Below are 21449 nucleotides of genomic sequence, written 5' to 3'. Positions count from 1 at the left end.
CTCTCGCTACGAAGACCAGCAAACTTGCATCTCGTTTAGCAATGACTTACTTGAGCTGCACATCTCAAAGAATTTAATGTCACCTTTCAGGCGAGAGAGAGAAAATTGAGCTTTAGGGAGATGTACACCATGGACTCGGGCCTTGGAGGGAGTCGAGGAAAAAAGGCCACAGTTTCAGGATAAAAGGACATCAATTTAAAACAAATGTGGGGAAATTTCTTTAGCCACATGTGGTAGTGCAAGCAAGGTCGTTGGGTATATTTAAGACAGAAATTCACAAGTATTTGATTAGTCAGGGCATCAAGGGTTAATGGGGAGAAGGCTGGGCAGTGGGACCGAGTGGGAAAATGGATCAACTCATAATTACACGTCAGAGCAGATTCAATGGGCTGAATAGCCTATTTCTATCCCTATGTCTAATGGTCTTCACAACTTTGTAATAACCTTGTTTTTTTTTTAATTTTTTATTTTTCACACCATAAACCACATTTTCCTTTTCAAATATATACAGTGCCATTTTCTCCCCCCTCCCTCCTCCCATCCCACCCTCCCTACCTCCCCCCATCCATTTAAAGTACAAAATCTAAGATACATTAAACCAGTCAAACAATGTTGTCATTTAATAAAAATAAACAAGAAATTCCACTGAGTCAATTCTTTTCATTTCCTTCTCCTTTCGTTAATTTAGGTAGTGAATGTCCCCGGTAGGTTTTCTCTATTGTGTTTCATGTAAGGCTCCCATATTTGTTCGAATATTTCAATATTATTTCTTAAACTATATGTTATTTTTTCTAATGGAATACTACATTTATTCATTTCTATATACCACTGTTGTATTTTCAAATTATCTTCCAATTTCCAGGTTGACGTAATACATTTTTTTGCTACGGCTAGAGCTATCTTAACAAATCTTTTTTGTACACCCTCCAAATCAATTCCAAATTCTTTTTTTTTAATTGTTAATTAGGAGGAAGATCTTTGGGTTTTTGGTATATTGTTTTCTGTAATTTTATTTACTATTTGGTTTAGATCTTCCCAAAATTTTTCTACTTTCTCACATGTCCAGATTGCATGAATTGTTGTTCCCATTTCTTTTTTACAACGAAAACATCTGTCAGATACTGTTGGGTCCCATTTATTTAACTTTTGAGGTGTAATGTATAGCCTGTGTATCCAGTTATATTGTATCATACGTAACCTCGTATTTATTGTATTTCTCATCGTTCCAGAACATAACTTCTCCCATGTTTCCTTTTTTATCTTTATATTTAAATCTTGTTCCCATTTTTGTTTAGTTTTACCATTTGTTTCCTCATTCTCCTTTTCCTGCAGTTTAATATACATATTTGTTATAAATCTTTTGATTAACATTGTGTCTGTAATCACATATTCAAAGTTACTTCCCTCTGGTAACCTCAGACTGCTTCCTAATTTGTCCTTCAAGTAGGATCTCAATTGGTAATATGCCAGCACAGTATCTTGAGTTATATTATATTTATCTTTCATTTGTTCAAAGGATAATAATCTATTTCCTGAAAAACAATTTTCTATTCTTTTGATCCCTTTTTTCTCCCATTTTCTAAAGGAAATGTTATCTATTGTAAAAGGGAGTAACTTCTTTTGCTTCAATATTAGTTTTGGTAATTGGTAATTTGTTTTATTCCTTTCTACATGAATCTTTTTCCAAATATTGAGTAGATGATGTAATACTGGAGAACTCCTACGTTGTACCAATTTTTCATCCCATTTATATAATATGTGTTCAGGTATCTTTTCCCGTATTTTATCTAATTCTAATCTAGTCCAATCTGGATTTTCCCTTGTTTGATAAAAATCTGATAGGTATCTTAATTGTGCGGCTCTATAATAATTTTTAAAGTTTGGCAGTTGTTAGCCTCCTTGTTTATACCATTCTGTTAATTTATCTCGTGCTATCCTCGGTTTCCCCCCTCTCCATAAAAATCTCCTTATTATTTTCTTTAACTCCTTGAAGAATTTCTCTGTCACGTGTATTGGCAATGCCTGAAATAGGTATAATATCCTTGGGAAAATGTTCATTTTAATACAGTTTATCCTTCCTATTAGTGTTAATGGTAAATCTTTCCAATGCTCTAAATCGTCCTGTAATTTTTTCATTAGTGGATAATAATTGAGTTTATATAGATGGCTGAAATATTTATTTATTTGTATACCTAGGTATCTTATTGCTTGCATTTGCCATCTGAATGGTGATTCCTTCTTAAATTTTGAGAAATCCGCATTATTCATTGGCATTGCTTCACTTTTATTTACGTTAATCTTGTAACCCGACACTTCTCCATATTCCTTCAATTTCTTATATAATTCTTTTATTGATAGTTCTGGTTCTGTTAAGTATACTATAACATCATCTGCAAATAAACTGATTTTATAGTCCTTGTCTTTTATTTTTATCCCTTTTATATTATTTTCTGTTCTTATCAGTTCTGCTAGTGGTTCTATAGCTAACGCGAACAATAAGGGTGATAGTGGGCATCCCTGCCTTGTTGATCTGCTTAAGTTAAATTGTTTTGATATATATCCATTTACTGTCACTTTTGCCAATGGCCCCTTATATAATGCTTTAATCCAATTAATATACTTCTCTGGTAAACTGAATTTTTGCAATACTTTGAATAAATAATTCCATTCTACTCTGTCAAAGGCCTTCCCTGCGTCTAAAGCAACTGCTACTGTTGGCGCTTTACTCCCTTCTACTGCATGAATTAAGTTAATAAATTTACAAATATTGTCTGTTGTGCGTCTTTTTTTAATAAATCCAGTTTGGTCTAAATTTACCATTTTCGGTACATACTCTGCTAATCTGTTTGCTAATAGTTCAGCTATTATCTTATAATCTGTGTTAAGTAATGATATTGGTCTATATGACGCTGGTGCGAGTGGATCTTTCCCTTGCTGTATTACTGTAATTATTGTTGTTTTACATGAATCTGATAAGCTTTGTGTTTTATCAATCTGGTTGATTACTTCCAGGAGGGTAATAACCTTGTTGAATGAATAAATATACAATTAAAAAAAGTACATATTGTGAACAATAAAAAAAAAAATTATATAAAAAAGAAAAGAGAAAAAAAAATAGAAGACCCCCCCCTCCCCCTCTCAGCCAGCTCTCTCTAGGAGAGCCAAAAAGAAAAAAAACTAAAATATATTTACTAAAATCTAATCAAAGTAAATTTAAATGTAAATATTCTGAATATAAAGACCACTTATTAAGAAAAAAATTAATTTGTACAAAGATTGATAATCAACATCCACCTTTATACCCAAATATTTAATTCGATCAGTCCACTTCAAATTAATAAAATTCTTATAAACTGAATAATCTCCTTCACCTATCGGTAAAGTTTCACTTTTTTCCCAATTAAATTTATATCCAGACAAAGATCCATATTGTGTTAAACACTCCAAGTGTAAAAGTGACTGAGCTGGATTTGTTAAATACACCAGTACATCGTCAGCAAATAGATTAATTTTATACTCATCTAAAACTCTCATACTTTGTATCTGTGTATTTTGTCATATCAGCTGTGCTAAAGGTTCAATTACTAACGCAAACAAAGCTGGAGACAAAGGACAAGTTTGTCGAGTTGAACGAGTTAATTTAAAAGGCTCCGAGATCTGACCATTTGTCAATACCCTGGCTATTGGTTTATTATATAAAGCTTTAATCCAACCAATAAAAGAAGGGCCAAACTTAAATTTTTCTAAAACTAATGGTCTTATAGATTTTTATATCTCTTTTAAACTTTTATCATCTCACTTTAAGCCTACGCCCTCCTAGTTTAAGTCTCACTTATCCTGGGGGAATCAATCTATCTGTGTCTCTCATGTTATAAATCTCAATGAGGTTCCCAATCAGCCTCTTACACTCCAGGATAAACAGTCCAGGCCTATCCCACCGCTCCTCGCAGCTCAAGCCCTCCAGTCCCAGTAACATTTATGTTTATAATCTGAAACCAGTGGATGCTGGGGTGAGATTCCTCCTGATTTCAACGTCATGGGATAGAGGATAAAATTAACGTCAGCACGTTAACCATTTTTCATGATCTGGGGTGCCTAGTTATGGTTTGTTCTGGAGATGACTTGCTGAGATGGCCTGGTTTGCAGTGATATCAAGTTATATAGACAAGTCCATAAGATATAGGAGCAGTGGGCCATTCGGCCCATCATACCTCTTCTGCTATTCTGTCATGAGCTGATCCACTTTCCCACTCAGCCCCACTCCCCTGCCTTCTCCCCATAAGCTTTCATACCCTGACTATTCAGATGCTTATCAATTTCTGCCTTAAATACTCCCGATAACCTGGCCTCCACAGCCACGTGTGGTAGCAAATTCCAGAGGTTCACTGCTTTCTGGCTGAAGAAATTCCTCTGTATCTTTGTTTTAAATGGGATCCCTTCAATCCTGTGCCCCCTTGTGCTATACTCCCCGACCATGGGAAACAACTTTGCCGCGTCTACTCTGTCCAGGCCTTTCATCGTTGGAAATGCTTCCAAGAGGTTTCCCCCTTATTCTTCTGAACTCCAAAGAGCTGTCAAATGTTCCTCACACGCTAATTCTTCATTCCAGGAATTATTCTTGTGAATCTTCTCTGAATGCTCTCAAATCCCAGCGCATCCTTTCTTAAATAAGACAATATTGTTATTTTTTTTCTTCTCTCCAGATTCTGATCCTCGATGTGATCGAAGTTGTGCCTGAACCAGGCCAGCCTTTGACCAAGAACAAGTTCAAAGTACTGTATGAGAAGGAGCAGAAGGGTCCAGTCACTGCCCTATGTAACTGCAATGGATACCTTGTCTCAGCAATAGGACAGAAGGTGATGGTGCCCCTGACCCATGCTCGGCGCAGTCAACAGAACCCTTATTCTGGTCCATGTCACTGAAGACGCCGGCCTTGTCATTAGGGGGCAGGGATTTACTGAGCTGTAACTCCCACTGATTATGTGAATGGCTACGAGGAGCATTTAACAGTTCTTGGCCTGTATTGGTTGGAATTTTGTAGAATGTTGGGGGGGGGAGGGGGGAGAGACTTATCGAAACACTCTGAATGTTGAAAGGTGTGGACAGAGTAGATGTAGAAAGGTTGTTTACCATGGTGGGAAAGTCTAAGTCAGGGGACCTCAAACATTTTAGACCATCCACCCCTTCATGGAATCCTTGATCCCTTGTGGACCCCCAGGCATGAAATCCTCGGCATTGGGGGGTGGTGGCGGTGGTGCTGGACGGGAGGTGGGGAGAGGTGGCAGTGTCAATGCTGGGCAGGGAGGTGGCAGCGGCACTGAACAGGGGATGGTGGTGTTGCTGGGCAGGGGTAGTGGTGACGCTGGACACGGAGGGGTGGCGCTACCAAATGTACAAAGAACACACCCCTCTTCTCCGCTCTGTCCATCCTTCCATTTTCTCTCAAATTATTTCAAGGCTAAAGCCATATACAAGATTGTAGCGACCAGGCCAGCTCTCATGAGAGGTCGGCCATCCTTGCCATAGGCGCTATTTTCCATAGATACACCCATGTTTTCCACCACAAAAGTTCAATGCCCACCCCTGCATTTATTGAACCCTTGGATAGACCCATCGATCCCCATGGGAATCGATCACTTTGGAGATCACTGGTCTAGGTCGAGAGGGCACAACTTTGTGATTGAAGGACATCCATTTAGAACAGAGATGTGGAGGAATTTCTTCAGCCCGAGGGTGGTAAACCTGTGGAATTTGTTGCCACTGGCATTTTATGGAGGTCGGGTCATTGGGTGTATTTGATTGATGTCCTGGCTAATCAAGAATCTAAGGTTCTGGGGAGAAGGCTGGGCAGTGGGTCTGAATGAGGAAATGGATCAGCTCATGATTGATTGGAGCAGCAGACTCAATGGGCCGAATGGCCTGTTTCTGCTCCTACTGTTTGTCTTGCCTTTAAATCTGTGGCATTTAGATTAGAAGTTCAAGTTTATTTATCATCTGACTGCACAAGTACTACCTGACAAAACAGCGCTCTCCAGTCCTCAATGCAAAGCATGCAAACACACAACCGAGCACACAAAGACAAGCAGAAAAAATATGCATATGTAAAATTAAATATTGTTTATTAACTAGTGGAGTTTCGGAGGGTTAGTGTGAGGAGTAGAACTAGGGGACAGAGCCTCAAGATTTGGGGGAGTAGATTTCAGACAGAGATAAGGAGGAACTGCTTCTCCCAGAGAGCAGTAAATCTCTGGCATAAGGAAGCAGTGGAGGTTGCCTCGTTGAATGTTGTTAAATGTCTTGAGTAGGAGGGGAATTAAGGGTGAAGGGGGACAGGCAGGGGTAAGTGGAGCTGAGTCCACGGCCAGATCAGCCAAGATGGCCGATTCCTGCTCCTCTTTCTGACGATCTTGAAATTGGTGGGTTTGAGGAACTAAGGAAGCAGAGAAGAGCTTCTCCCCTCCTATTCTTCATTTTATCTTCACCAGTGACCTGGAAACTGCAGGTGTTGTATCCCTGAGCAAGCAAATAAGCTGGAGAGACTCAGCAGGTCATTCAGGATCCAAAGACCGGAGAGAGATGCTCCTGACCTGCTGAGTACCTTGTAGACTCGTGGAACATTACAGCACATTCGGCCTTTCTTGTCTGTGCAGGACTATTATAATTCTGCCTCGCCCCACTGACCTACAGCCCAATCCATATCCCCATACCCCTCCTACCCATGTACCTGTCCAAATTTTCCTTGCATGTTAAAATTGACCACTTCAACTGGCAGCCTGTTCCATGCCTCCCCCCCATCCATCACACTCTGCATGGTTCCTCCCATCCCTGCTAATATTCCCCAATCAGGCCCCTTTCACCTTTGATCCATGTCTTCTGGTTTGTATCTCACCTAAACCACAGTGGAAAAAGCCCATCTACATTTACTCTGTCCGTCCCCCTCATAATTTTAAATACCTCGATCAAATCTCCCCTCATTCTTCTACACTCCAAAAGTCCTAACCTGTTTAACCTTTCCTTGTAACTCAGTTCTTGAAGTTAGGACACTCTCTCTACACTCTTTCAATCTTGTTGAAGTAATTTTCTTTAGTCAGGTGGCCTCATTCGTGCTTCTCGTTTCACTGTGGTTTTCTGAATCCTTACAAAAGCCCCACACAGGCACCAGTGGAAATCCTGCAGCTTGTCACTCTCCATCAGCAGCAGGATTTTAGAGATGTTCCTTGGGTCATCATTTCTTTGCAGTCTTCCTGCGTGACTGTCCATGTGGTGAGCCTCAGTGGGCCTGCACCTTGGGGCTAGTTAGGACTCTATTCTGGAAGCACTGTGATTTTTTTGTTTTGTTTTCCCCCTCTGTTGCCCTTGTCTCTCAGGAGTGTTGTGCTGTCACACATCTTTCAGCCACTCCTGTTGAGGAACAGATACAGGAGGATCAGACCCAGCACCAACCAGGCTGAGGAACAGTTCTTCAAATAACCAAAATCCGAGATTCTCAAATTTACGAAACCCTATGAAATGCACATCCCCCATGTACATTGTCTGTCTGTACGTGCGTTATGTCGGGTGGTGTCTGCATGTTTTTGCACTGAGGACTGCAGAATGCTGTTTCGTCAGGTCGTACTTGTGCAATTGGATGACTATAGACTTGGCTGTCAGAGGAACATCTCAGCCAAAAGGTGCCACATCCAAGTCCCATTCTGCCCTTTCAGAAAAATACGAAAGATCCCAAGTTCTCACCCGTGTCCTGATCAATGTTTCTCCTCTTGTGTGGATGTTCTGGCCATTTATCAGAGGGAAGTGCATCAATGAAATGAACCCCTTTGGCCAACATCCTCCATGCTGACCGAGCTTTGCCTCCAGTAAGGCCTTTCCTATCCACACAAAGACCCTTTAAAGTAATTGTGTCCACCTCCCTCCTGCAGCTCTTTCCACACTGAAATCGCACCGAAATGCTGGAGAGGTGTCGCTTTGTTGAACACCTCGGCTCTGTCTGCCACGATAGCGTGGACCTCCCAGTGGCCACCCATTTCAATTCCCCATTCCATTTTCATCTGTCGATGGTCTCATGCATTGCCAGACTGAGACCATCTGCAAATTGGAGGAACAGCACCTCATCTTCTGTCTGGGCTCCCCTCCCAACTGGATGGTATTAATATTGACCTCTCTGGTTTTTTGTTAAAATCCCCTCCCCCCAACCCCCACCGTCTTCCCCCGCTCTGTCTCTCTCCCTTTTCCCTGTCTCCTTTCATACAGATTCAATCAGTTCTCACCTCTCCCCTTACTATATCCAATTAACACCTTTTGTGGGTCTGGACTCCATCCCCAGCCAGAACTGTCTCTATTCTGAGATTTCCTGTATTTTGCTCAACCTGCTTCTTCCTTGAAGAAGGGCTGAGTTCCAACATTTCACTACAACCACAACGTCTGCAGACTTTTGTGTTTCACTCGGCTCTTTCCAGATATTCAGTTTTGCCTGTGTGGTGGGCGGGGGGAGAAGAACCCCTCAGATTTCCTTGGAATTTCTCTTCTTGCACTCAAAAACTGCCCTCCATTTCTAGGCTCCCCTGTCCTGGTGGGGGAGTGGCGGAGTGGGATTTGAGGAGTGGTTTCTGACTAATCTGCCTCTCCCAATTGCTCCCCCACAGATATTCCTGTGGAGCCTGAAGGATAATGATCTGACTGGGATGGCGTTCATCGACACACAGCTCTACATCCACCAGATGATCAGTGTCAAGAACTTCATCATGGCCGCAGACATCATGAAAAGTGTGTCCATTCTTCGGTATCAAGAGGAGAGTAAAACCCTGTCTCTCGTTAGCAGGGTAGGTTTCCTGCACCTTCGCCTCGTAGGTCACTGACACGAACACGGAGAGCTTGCTGCTTTTAAAGCCAAGTGCATCCATTCCTGTTGATGGGCTTTTCACATTGAGGGTAGATGAGATACAAACCAAAGGACCTGGGTGAAAGGGGTAAAATTTAGGGAGAACATGAGGGGGATCTTCTTCACACATAGAGTGGTGGGGGTGTGGAACGAGCTGACAGCTGAAGTGGTGAATGTGGGCCTAGTTTTAACATTTAAGAAGAATTTGGACAGGTACATGAATGGGAGGGATATGGAGGGACATGGACTAGGTGCAGGTCAGTGGGACTAGGCAGAAAAATGGTTCAGCACAGACTAGAAGGGCCAAAGGGTCCAGTTTCTGTACTGTAATGTTCTATGGTTCCTAAATTTGCAATAGGGATGGACTCTGAGAAACTGGATGAAGTGAAGTTCTGTCATTTGCAGGATTAGGTGAAATGAATCATGAGAATTTTTGTAATGTTTTTTTTTTCTGTCAGTGGAGAGCAGATATTCGGTACGGTGAAAATAGCTGTTTCTCAATGGTACAGACCTTGAACAGGCTCTGGAGTGAAAGGCTGACGTCGTACCTCACAGCAATGCTCCCTCTGCTCCACCTCATCCATCCCAACTAAATCCATTTACCCAAAGTTCAGATTCAAAGCATTGATCATGCAAAATGGCCATTCGGCCCATTGTTTGTCCTGGTCTCTCAATCCAAGAAGTCACTCGCTCCCCAGTTAGGCACGAGTTCCTATGCTTCCATTGTTTGCTGAATGAAACACCTCTCTGCTGTGTCTCTCCACCAAGCTAAGTGGTCAGAAGAATGGCCTGTTATGTAGTTTCTTCTCTCCCTATCAGAAGTGTGTGAGGTGAACTCTCTTGCTCCAGCTCCTTCCTTGTATTGCACAGTACAGACCCTTCAGCCCTCAGGGTTGTGCCGACCCTATATATTCCTTCCAAAAGAAAAGTTCTGAACCCTTCCTCTCTCGTAACCCTCTATTTTTCTTCCATCCCTGTGCCTGTCTCTAAGAGTCTCTTAAATGCCCCTAATGTTTCAGCCTCCACCACCATCCCTGGCAAGGCATTCCAGACCCCCACAACTCTGTATTTAAAAAAAATAAATAAATAATGAGCCCCTGATGTCTCCCTTAAACATCCCTCCCTTAATTTTCTACATTCTCCTCTGGTGTTTCTTCTATTTCCTGCCCTGAGAATAAAGCGCTGGCTGACGACCTTATCTATCCCTCAGAATCTTGTAGACCTCTATTAAGTCTTCTCATACCCTTCTATGCTCCAAAGAGAAAAGACCCAGGTCTCCTAACCTTGCCTCTTAATTTCCAATCCAAGCAACATCCTAGTAAATCTCCTCTGCCCCCTCTCCATAGCTTCTATAATGAGGTAACCAGAAATGAACACAATACTCTCAGTGTGGTCTCACCAGAGATTTGTAGAGTTGCAATGTGACCTCTACTCTTGAACTCAATCCCTCTATTAATGAAGCCCAGTGTCCCATAGGCTTTTCAACTATCCTATCAACTTGCACAGCGAGCTTGAGGGATGTATGGATTTGGACCCCAAAGTCCCTCCGTTCATCCACACTGTTGAGTATCCGGATTGAACTTCGTCTGCCACCTTTCCGCCCAACTCTGCATCCCGTCTATATTAGCTACTGGTGTGTCCTTACTCAGTGAATTTCGATCCCAGCTGTATCTTGATGTCCCTGCAGCCCAGAGATAGAAAGGGACGGGAGCTAGTGGGAAACTAAGCTATATATTGTTGGAGTGTTTTGATTTGCTAAAGCATTGATGTGTCTTCCAGGATCCGAAGCTTCTAGAGGTTTACAGCATAGAATTCATGGTGGACAACTCTCAGCTGGGATTCCTCGGTGAGTTTCGGGCCAACCTGTTTGATCTTTGCTGCTTCACAGATTTGCCTCCTACATCTATGGCCTCATCAGCTTCACCCACTTTGCCGCCAACTTTTCCGACCTCAAATCCAGCTCTGGCAACATTCTCCCCTTTCTTGATCTGTCTGCCTCCACTACAGAAGACAAACTATGTATGGGCATCTTTTATAAATCCAACTACTCCCACAGTTACCTTGACTATACCTTTCCCACCCCATCTCCTGTAAGGATTCTAATTCTTTCTCTCAGATCCTCCTCCACAACTGCTCCTGGGGAGAGGCCTTCCATTCTAAGACATCTGAGATCACCTCCTTCTTGGGAAAATGTGGCATCCCTCTACTGCTCTTAACTGCCGCATCTCCTCCACTTCTGCCCTGGCCCTCTTCTCTCCCCCCCCGAGACGAAACAGGAACAGGGTTCTTGTCCTTACCTACCAGTCCTCCAGCCTCCACATCCAACAAGTTATTTACCACAATTTCTGCCACTTACAACATGATCCCACTAACAGACGCACATTTCCCTCCCACTCTGCTTTTGGTAGGGATTGTTCCTTCTGGAACTCCCGTCAACTCATCTCTTTCCACTCACCCCCCCCCCCCCTGCCCCTGTGAGTGCAAGAAATACTCCACTTGCACCCACTTCTCCTCCCTCACCACCATTCCGGGCCCAGACAGTTCTTCTCAGTGAAGCAACCCTCTTGTAGGGGTCCTTTGCGGCGTCCACTGTTCCCGATGTGGCCTTCTCTACATCGAAGAGACTGGCTGCAGACAGGGAGATTGCACCATTGAGCACCCTTGCTCTGGACCTCCTGGTGATAACACACTTTAATTCCACATTCCATGCCACTCTGACATGTATATCTGAAGCTGAGCTGTACCCAAACCTGGCTAATATACTTCAACAGCCTATAACTTGTAAATATCGACCATTGTGAAAGGTTCCAGCATTCAGAGGATTCTGGGGAGAGTGTCCCAGATGCTCACTCCTGTGTGAAGATGTGCTTCCTGGCATTATTAATTGGTCCTTGTTCTCCAGAGATACATCGCCACCGAAAATAGTCGCTATCCTTTGGGATCAAACAGGTTTTCAGTTTGTGTCTTTGTATTATATATTCATTTAACATTTTATCTTCCCGTTAATCCCCCTCTTATAACGTGGTGACTGATCATCTGCCAGTATTCAGGGAGAAGGTTGTCGCGTGGCTTGGGGGAACACGCTTGCCGCATGAACTTGGTGGTGTTGAGTAAGTGCTGGGAGTTGGTTGCTAACAAGGCAATGGGTGATTCTAGTCCATGAACTTCTACATTAAGTTCTTGAATTCTCTTCACATGCCCCAGGCAACAGATGCTCATTTTGCTTTCATTTTGATTTCAGTGTCCGATCGTGAGAAGAATCTCCTGGTGTACATGTATCAGCCAGAAGGTAAGAGGCCTCTATCTCAACCTCTCACTCCCCCCATCAGGGGCTGATGGTTTTATTCTGCGGATATTTGGACAAAGTTGTGCTTCTTTTTCAGCGAGGGAGAGTTATGGTGGGACACGACTCCTACGGAGATCGGACTTCAACGTGGGAGCTCACGTGAATGCCTTCTGGCGAACTCCATGTCGTGGCATCGTGGATGGTTCCAATAAGAAAAACATGGCCTGGGAGAACAAGCACATCACCTGGTTTGGTAACGGCCCATCTGGTGACGTTGGTGGGTGGGGGAGGGGGTTTTAAAACGGAGATGCGGAGGAATTTCTTTAGCCAGAGAGTGGTGAACCTCTGGAATTTGCTACCACGAGAGGCCAAAATGTTGTGTTGGGTGTATTTAAGGCAGAAATTGATTGGTATCTGAATAATCAAGGTTTCAGGGATGGGGGTGGGGGGTGGTGAAGAAAGGATATACAAAAGTCTGCAGACACTGATTGTAGTAAAAACACCGTGCAGATTGTTTTATATTGTGTATATATAGATCTGTTTTAAAGGAGATAAATTGTGACAGGTTTTTTTGTGTAGGTCACATACAAACACTTCAAAACAGATCTCATTTAAAATGCCAGAGCTCTGCTCAAGCCAGACAGTCCAGGCTCCGGGTACCTTTTAAAAAAAAAACTTAGAAGAATGCCTATAGAGACTTCACAAGTAGGTGTTATTTGGACATGGTGCAGATTAATGGATTATTGTTTTAGAAAGCAACAGATGAACAAACTCAGAAGTTTGGGTCCGGTGCCGCAGTCAATGCAGTTTGCTGTTCTAAGAGGGTCAGTTGGTTTTATCTGAGTGAGAGAGAATTCAGTTCTACAGTTCATCAGCAATTGGGACTGGAACAGGACAAGCTGGCAAGCTTGTGGAAAACCCCATTTTGAAGATGGGTTATGAGTTCTTAGTTCGGCCTGGTCAAAGCCCTGGTGGTCCATACAAGAGGAGATGGTTGGCTGTATAATGTTTCACTTGAAATAAGGGAAACAAAAAGGAACACTGTGGTGACCTGAAAGAAAGAGGTTATCATCTGGAAAACCCTGATGGAGCAATCTCTTCGGCAAGACACTGAAGTGGCTGATCGGAAGGAATCAGTTGTGGGTGTCCAACGAGCAACAAATCTCTCTCTGAAAACTGACAAGAACCTTCCTGAGTGGTAACCATTTACCTTTCAAGCACCAAAGCCTGGTGAAATTCATAAATGCTAAATTCTGTGCACAGTATAAGAATTGCCTGGTACAGGTGAACTTGGAAGAGTGAGAAGGACTGTGAATCAAATAACTTTTCTGAACTTACACACACATTACATACACGTGCGCTTAGAATTAGAAGGGGGTTAAGTTAAGTTGATATTAGTAAGTTAAAATTTGATCCTGTTTTCATGTTTAAAGATGAAAGCAACTTTTGTTTAAGTAACCATTTGTCTTGGTAAATTTTTATTGCTGCTGGGTTTTGGGGTCCTCTGGGCTCATAACATTACACAGAAATGCTTGAGGATCTCAGCTGGTCTTGCAGTGTCCATAAAAAGCAATGATGTCTTGCTGACGTTTATATCGCTTTGCTTTTTTTTAATGGATGCTGGAAGACTGAGTTCCTCCAGTATTTCGGTATTTTTGTTCAGCTATCATTAGGATATGGGGAGAAGGCCAGGGAATGGGGCTGAGTGGAGGAATGGCGGGGCAGACTTGATGGGCCGCATGGCCTACTTCTAGGTTGTTGCCCTGTCCACTCTTGTCTGCTACTCCTCATTGGACCTTTGTTTTCTAGCGTCGCTGGACGGTGGGATTGGGTTCCTGTTACCAATGCAGGAGAAGACATACCGACGTCTTCTGATGTTGCAGAACGCCCTGATCACAATGAGCCCTCATCACGCCGGTCTCAATCCCAAGGCTTTCAGGTAAGGAGAACGCTCTTTCCCCACCCCCAAGCTCATCATCTCCATTGGTACTTGCCCCATCTGCAAGGTAAAACTGCTCCCCAATCTCATGCACACACGCCAATTGGCTACAAACCCCCACCTTCATTCCTTGATCTTTGGAAAGATACTAAATCTATTCAGGCTTGCTGGAGGTGAAAGGCAGCTAATCAAATCAAAGTTTCCAAGTTGAGCATCATTTGGTGGGGGAAATTTTCTTGGCCTTTCCTATGAGAGAGCCTGTCTCGGAATGGACGGTGTAATATTTTGCATCTGTCATATATTCCCAGGATCCACCCTCCCACTACACTGTCTCATCACAATCTCCCAGGGTCAGTCAGAGGAAAGCTCCCTCTATGCTTTCCCCTCACACTTCCAGGGTTAGTCACAGAGTGAAGCTCACTCCACACAGTCCCATCACACGTTATTAGGATTAGGCACAGAGTGAAGCTCCCTCAACATACACTCCCAAAGTGAGAGACACAGAGTGAAGCTCCCTCAAAACCATCCAATCACACACTCTGAGGGTCAGACAAAGAGTGAAGCTCCCTCTGCACTCTCCCTTCAAATGACACTGTTGACATTTATAGATGGACTTCCAAACAGTAGCCGGTTGTGGACAATAAATTATAACAGCAAATAGAAAAGGCGTGTTAGAAGGGCAGTGATCATGCGAGATTTTAACATGCCAGGTTGGGACTTGATCTCAAGAAAGAATTTGCAGAATGCTTAAGAGATGACATTTTAGTTGATGAGCCCACTGTGGGATTGGCTGTACGGGATTGGGTGTTGTGTAATGGACCAGAGGCGATTAGAGAGCTTAGAGGAAAGGAACTATTAGGGGGCAGTGATCACAATTTGAACTTTAACAAGGAGAAACTCAAGTTGGATGTGTCGGTATTTCATGGAGTTACGGGAATTACAGTGGCACGAGAGAGGGACTGGCCAAAGGTGGACTGGGAGGGGCACTAGTCAGGAGGATGCAGAGCAGTAATGGATGGAGTTTCTGCAGGAAATGAGGAAGGTACAGGATCGATGCACCCAGAAGAGGAATCCTCCCTACCTGCTGCCCCAACTTGTGTGCCAACCTCCGCTTCTTCACTTGGGTTCCCACCCCCTGTCAATCTAGTTTTAAACCACCTTCTCCCATCTCCCTGCCAGAATTTAGGTTCCCCTCGAGTTCAGGTGCAACCCTTCCCCGGAAAAGGTTCCAATGATCCAAGAACTTGAAATCCTGCCCCCCCGTTCCGTCTCTTCAACCACACGTTCATCTTCTTGTCCTGACCTTCTCTAGTTTGTGGCACCAGGAGTAATCCAGCGATGACCACCTCTCCAATGATCAACTTTTGCCTATTGGCCTGTGCTCCTCCCCCCTCCACTTTCTTCCCCAGTCTTTTTATTCAGGCACCTGGCTGCTTTTTGTTCATACCTTGACAAGGGGCTCAGGGCTGAATTCTCAGTTATATATCTTTACCTTGTCTGGACTGTGAGACCAGCTCAGTTCCTCCAGCATCTCTGTTTGACGACCTGCCTACTGAAGTCCGGGAACGCACATGCCTACATAACCACGCGGTTACATTCATCACCCTGAACATTAGCAGACAAGGGAGGTCATTCCTTGCTGAGCCTCCTCCACGTCGCACCCATTCCCGACTTGGAATTGTTCCACCGATCCTTCATCTTCAGTGGGGCTCAAGATGGAGCCCGCTCCCCATCAGCATATTGGGGCACCTTCACCAGAGGGTGTGCAGTGGATGAAGGGGGTGCTCATTCCTGCCTTCTCCAGACAATTCAGGACCACGTTCATAACCTATTTATAGTGTCATTACATGGACCCCAGCTGAGAGAATCACTGTAAAACAAAAGAAATAGCAGGAGTCGGCCATCAAGCCTGCTTCGCCATTCAACATGATCATGGCTTGATCTGACAATAGACTCATCTCCATTTCCACCTACCTGCCTTTTCCCCCATGCTCCTTAATTCTCTTATGAGGTAGAAATTTATTCAACCTTGTCTTAATTATGTGAGGTGGCCTCCACTGCTTCACTGAGCAGCAAATTCCACAGATTCAACCCCCTCTGGGAAAAGCAGTTCCTCCTCATCTCCATCCTGAATCTTGAGTAGATTCAGGTTCTGGTCTCCCCCACCAATGGGAACAATTTACCTACTTCTGTTTTATCTGTGCCTTTCATAATTTTATACATTTCTTTAAGATCCCCTCTCATTCTTCTAAATTCCAGCGAGTACAGTCCCAGACGACTCAATCTCTCCTCATAGGCCAACCACCTCAACCCTGGAATCAATCTGGTGAACCTCCTCCAAAGCCAGTGCATCCTTCCTTAAGTAAGACCAGAACTACATGCAGTTCTCCAGATGTGATCTCACCAGTACCTTGTACAGTTGCAGTAGAACCTCCCTGCTCCTGCTGTTAATTCAATCTCTCCAGCAATCAAGGCCAACATTCCATTTGCCTTCTTGATCACCTGCAAACCAACCTTTTCTGATTCATGCACAAGTGCTCCCAAGTCCTTCTGTGCAGCAGCACGCTGCAATATCAGAGGGGGAGACCCTACAGGGATGGTGATCTTGGCAGCGGATCAGTGAGGGGCTCAGCAACTGAGAGACCCACACAGGATGCGGGTGATCTGTGGTCATGGGACCCACCAGAGCAGGGATTCGAGAGAGTTCGAAGGGCAAGAAGGGGCTCAGGCCCTGAAGGCTTCACGATTGTGTCAGAGCTTTGGATCTGGAGCTCAGGTTGTCAAACGGGAGTCTGTGCCAGCTGCAGAGGTGAATCCACTGACACACAGTGTCTCTGAAGGGACTCTTGATTCTATTTCTATTTTTGTAAGGGGTGCTGGGTGACACTAATGGTGACTTAGTAGGCAGAAGGCAATTTCGTTCAGTACCATTACATAACATTAAAAGAATCTTGAAGCATTCCACACTTCTCTTGCTGAAGATGCTGCCGCAGCAATGCCATGTCCACTGGAGTGGTGGGTCAGTGAGGGGCCAGGTTGGCTGGGGTGCTCGGGTTCGAGAGCGAGATGCAATCCTCGGGCACACTGCTGTCGGGCCCAATTCTCAACCTGTCCTTCTGTGATGCAGGATGTTACACTGCGACCGGCGAGCTCTGCAGAATGGGGTGCGCAACATCCTGGACGGTGAACTGCTTAATAAGTTCCTGTACCTCAGCACCATGGAGCGCAGCGAGCTGGCCAAGAAAATTGGCACAACACCAGATATGGTGAGGTCATGGCATCCACGGTTAGAAGTGTCTGGTAGTGCAGGGGTTACGGTGCTTGTGGTTGGGGAGAATGGGGTAATAGTGTCCCGGCAGTCAGAATGTGCAGGGTTAATGGTGGTTGAGGAGTATGGTGTCCCGGTGGTTGAATGTACAGGGTTAATGGTGACCCAGTGTTTAAGGAGTATGGGTTAACAATGGTTGGGGAGTATGAGGTTAATGATGTCCCAGTTGTGGGGAGTACGGGGTTAATGATGGTTGGGGAGTACAGCATTGATGGTGGTTGGGGAGTTCTGGGTTAATGGTGTCCCGGTGATTGGGGAGTACAGGGTTAATGCTGTCCCAGTGGTTACGGAGTACGGGGTTAATGGTGTCCCAGTGGTTGGGGGGTACGGGGGTTAATGGTGGTTGGGGGGTACGGGGGTTAATGGTGGTTGGGGGGTACGGGGGTTAATGGTGGTTGGGGAGTACGGGGGTTAATGGTAGTTGGGGAGTACGGGGGTTAATGGTGGTTGGGGAGTACGGGGTTAATGGTGGTTGGGGGGTACGGGGGTTAATGGTGGTTGGGGGGTACGGGGGTTAATGGTGGTTGGGGGGTACGGGGGTTAATGGTGGTTGGGGGGTACGGGGGTTAATGGTGGTTGGGGGGTACGGGGGTTAATGGTGGTTGGGGGGTACGGGGGTTAATGGTGGTTGGGGAGTACGGGGGTTAATGGTGGTTGGGGAGTACGGGGGTTAATGGTGGTTCGGGAGTACGGGGGTTAATGGTGGTTGGGGAGTACGGGGGTTAATGGTGGTTGGGGAGTACGGGGGTTAATGGTGGTTGGGGAGTACGGGGGTTAATGGTGGTTGGGGAGTACGGGGGTTAATGGTGGTTGGGGAGTACGGGGTTAATGGTGGTTGGGGAGTACGGGGTTAATGGTGGTTGGGGAGTACGGGGGTTAATGGTGGTTGGGGAGTACGGGGGTTAATGGTGGTTGGGGAGTACGGGGGTTAATGGTGGTTGGGGAGTACGGGGCTTAATGGTTGGGGAGTACGGGGGTTAATGGTGGTTGGGGAGTACGGGGGGTTAATGGTGGTTGGGGAGTACGGGGGTTAATGGTGGTTGGGGAGTACGGGGGGTTAATGGTGGTTGGGGAGTACGGGGTTAATGGTGGTTGGGGAGTACGGGGGGTTAATGGTGGTTGGGGAGTACGGGGGTTAATGGTGGTTGGGGAGTACGGGGATAATGGTGGTTGGGGAGTACGGGGTTAATGGTGGTTGGGGAGTACGGGGATAATACTGCCCCAGTAGTTGGGTGCAAGTAGCCGTTGACCGGTTCTGAATCTGAGCCACCTTCCTGGCAGCTGCCAGTCAGTGCCTGTACCAGAGACTGGCAGTGGTTTCTCTACCTGGCCGACTCTTCCTCGCTGGTGTTTTCAAATTGCAGCCCTTGGGTGGCCCCCCTGGGATCTGGGTCGTGAGTGCAAGATGCCCTTTTCAAATTGCAGCCAGACCTACCTGATAAATCGTCAACCTGGCAATTTAAGGAGGTTCCTGCCCCCACAATGACGCGTTGAGTGACGCGTCACACAGTCAGTTCCCTTAAACGGCCCCCAGGACATGCCGCTACTGCGAACGGGAGGGGAGAGCGGTTTTGCTGCTACATTGGACCCTTTCAAATAGCCACATACCTGGGTTGGCCAAATTGCCCGGTTAACCCCATTTTCTGGTACCTTGGCCTAGCTGGCAGGGACTGGCTGAGCACAGTCCTCCAACTGGGGATCTTCTGAGCCTTCGCTATCTCTGGACACGAGGTCACACTTGTGTTGCATCCTTTCAGATTTTGGAAGACGTGCTGGAGATTGATCGGGTCACTGCCCACTTCTGATGCAGATGGAAAACCGACGGACTTTGATAAATTACAGCCCTCGCGGCAATGAGCACTTTCTCAGCTCACAACCTGGACACGAGGGTTTCAGCTGGTGACTCAAATGTTCTCCATTTACAGTGGCAGAAGCTGTGTGGCAGATTTTAGGACTTGTTAATATGGGTTAGTTTGAATGCATTGTGTATTTTTCTCACGTTTAAAATGTTTTGTAATACAAGTAGGAGGTTAAAAAAAGTTATTTTTTAATCTGCCCATTTCAATCATTACCTCATCGATCGCATAAAGATTCCAGAGGATTGCAAGCTTCATCCTGGAGTCGTCTGGCTTCCTGACGGGAAATGCTGGAACTTGTGTGGATCTCTAGTTTGAACGCTATCTGCTTTGAATATTTAATTTCATCTCCCCTATCTGATAAAAATTAGAGGGCCTGGGTTAAGGGTGAAAGGGATGAGAGGGTGGAATGAGCTGCCAGCTGAAGTGGTGAATGCTGGCTCAATTTTGAAAAAAATTTGGAAAGATACATGGGTAGGAGAGGTATAGTCTAGTCCCACAGACCAGTGGGACTGGACAGAATAGTTTGGCACAGAGAAGATGGGCTGAAGGGCCAGTTTGTTTCACAGAATTCTAGACCGTTACAGAGCAAAGCCCGTGCAGGCCAAATCGCTCCCTTCTCATCTGTTGATGCAGATAAAGTGAAGGTGTTTGCCACACTTGCCTTCATCACATTGACCACAAGAGCTAGGACATCCTGTTACAGCTGGTGGTGAGACCCCACTCAGAATATAGTATGCAGTTTGGTCACAACACTAGGGATGGAGCATGGGGTAAAGGAAGAAGTTTTCCCCGGACTGGAGGGTTTGAGCTATGAGGAGAGTGGACAAGACTGAGTGTCTAAGCAATGTTGAGCCCTCTCTCAAAGTACAAGACCATGTACAGACATGTCAGCAAGGGAATGGTGTGGGGAATTGAAATGGGTGGCCATTGTGGTGGACAGGGCCAAGGGGTTCAACAATGCGATCTCCCAGTCTCTCTCATCCTGAGAAGATCACTTCAGATTCACAAGTGAAGTGCTTTTTTCAATTGGAAGGACTGTTTTGGGCCCCAAATAGTGGTGAAGGAGGAGATGTGGGTAGAAGTGGAACACCACCTGCACTCAGAAGGGTAGGTGCCAAGGGAGTGATTGATGGGAAGGGACACTAGGTGTGCTTTTCCTGGAGCAGAGGAGACTGAGGGGTTAAAGTCATGAGGGGAGTGAAGTCTGTAGATGCTGCAATTGTAGTCAAAACACAAATGCTGGAGGAACCCGGCCGGTCTCACAGCGTCCTTGGGAGCTAAAGAGAGCGACGTCAAGGAAGGGCTCAGGCCCGAAACGTCGACAATGTACCTCCTATGGACACTGCGAGACTGGCCGGGTTCCTCCAGCATTTCTGTGTAGAATCATGAAGGGCGTGGATAGGTTGGAACAATTAACACTGCAGATGCTAGAATCTGGAGCAAAGAGGAAAATGCAAGAGGGCCTCAAAAGGACAAGTGGCAGTAGAAGGAATGGTGATGTTTCAGGTCAAGATCTGTATCAAGACTGTGTAATGGGGAGATTTCGAGTACAAAGTACTTTTTTTCCACAATAGCCAATATGCATTGTTGGTGTAACTTGGGGCCGTGAGTCCCCATGGCTACATTTTTGTATAAACTATGAGGATTTTACTCTGGGGGTGTTCAAGGGGAAAGAGTCCTGAAGACCAACCTTTCCACACAATGTGGAATGAGCTGCCAGTGGAGGTGAGGACAATTGGAAGTTATTTTGACAGGTATGCAGATCGGAAGAGTATGGGACGAATGCAGGCAAATGGACCAGCTCAGGTAGGCCCCTGGGTTGCTGTGGAGGAGTTGTTCCTGGTTTCGTGTCCTTCAGATCTGAATGCATATCACAGGTTGAGAACGAAGTACAATGCACAAAGGTGCTGGAGAAAAAGAGGTAACCAACATTTTGGGCCTGGGCCCTTCATCAGGAATCGGTGCCTGAATAAAACTGGGGGGGAGTGGATAGAGAAGAGCACAGGGAAGAGGTCATAGGTGGATACAGGTGGGAGGGTAGAAGAGAAACAGGTGATAGTGAGGGCAGCTCCCCAATAGAAGGGAAGCTGAGGGAAAGGGAAGCTGGGGGAGGTTAAGGGAGATTGGAGAAGTCTGACTAAAACCTTGTGTAACTCGCATTC

At 45.3% G+C, this 21449-nt stretch overlaps 1 protein-coding gene across 3 annotated transcripts in view; it reads left to right on the top strand.

Annotated features, from left to right (window-relative positions):
- The window catches only part of cpsf1 (cleavage and polyadenylation specific factor 1), a 118293-nt gene extending 98814 nt beyond the window's left edge, over positions 1-19479 (top strand). For all 3 annotated transcript variants that reach the window (XM_069915091.1, XM_069915090.1, XM_069915092.1), the window contains 8 exons: positions 4704-4856; positions 8640-8816; positions 10655-10721; positions 12117-12164; positions 12259-12414; positions 13971-14100; positions 17228-17366; positions 19186-19479. In XM_069915091.1, coding sequence (XP_069771192.1) covers positions 4704-4856; positions 8640-8816; positions 10655-10721; positions 12117-12164; positions 12259-12414; positions 13971-14100; positions 17228-17366; positions 19186-19233 — 918 coding nt within the window. In that variant the 3' untranslated portion in view covers positions 19234-19479. The remainder of the gene's footprint in view (positions 1-4703; positions 4857-8639; positions 8817-10654; positions 10722-12116; positions 12165-12258; positions 12415-13970; positions 14101-17227; positions 17367-19185) is intronic.
- The last annotated feature ends 1970 nt before the right edge of the window (positions 19480-21449 follow it).

This window comes from Narcine bancroftii, chromosome 1 (genome assembly GCF_036971445.1).
Source record: "Narcine bancroftii isolate sNarBan1 chromosome 1, sNarBan1.hap1, whole genome shotgun sequence".
In the NCBI taxonomy this organism is placed as follows: domain Eukaryota; kingdom Metazoa; phylum Chordata; class Chondrichthyes; order Torpediniformes; family Narcinidae; genus Narcine; species Narcine bancroftii.
Note: the sequence above shows the minus strand (reverse complement) of the source record. Positions and strands in the feature narration are given on the sequence as shown.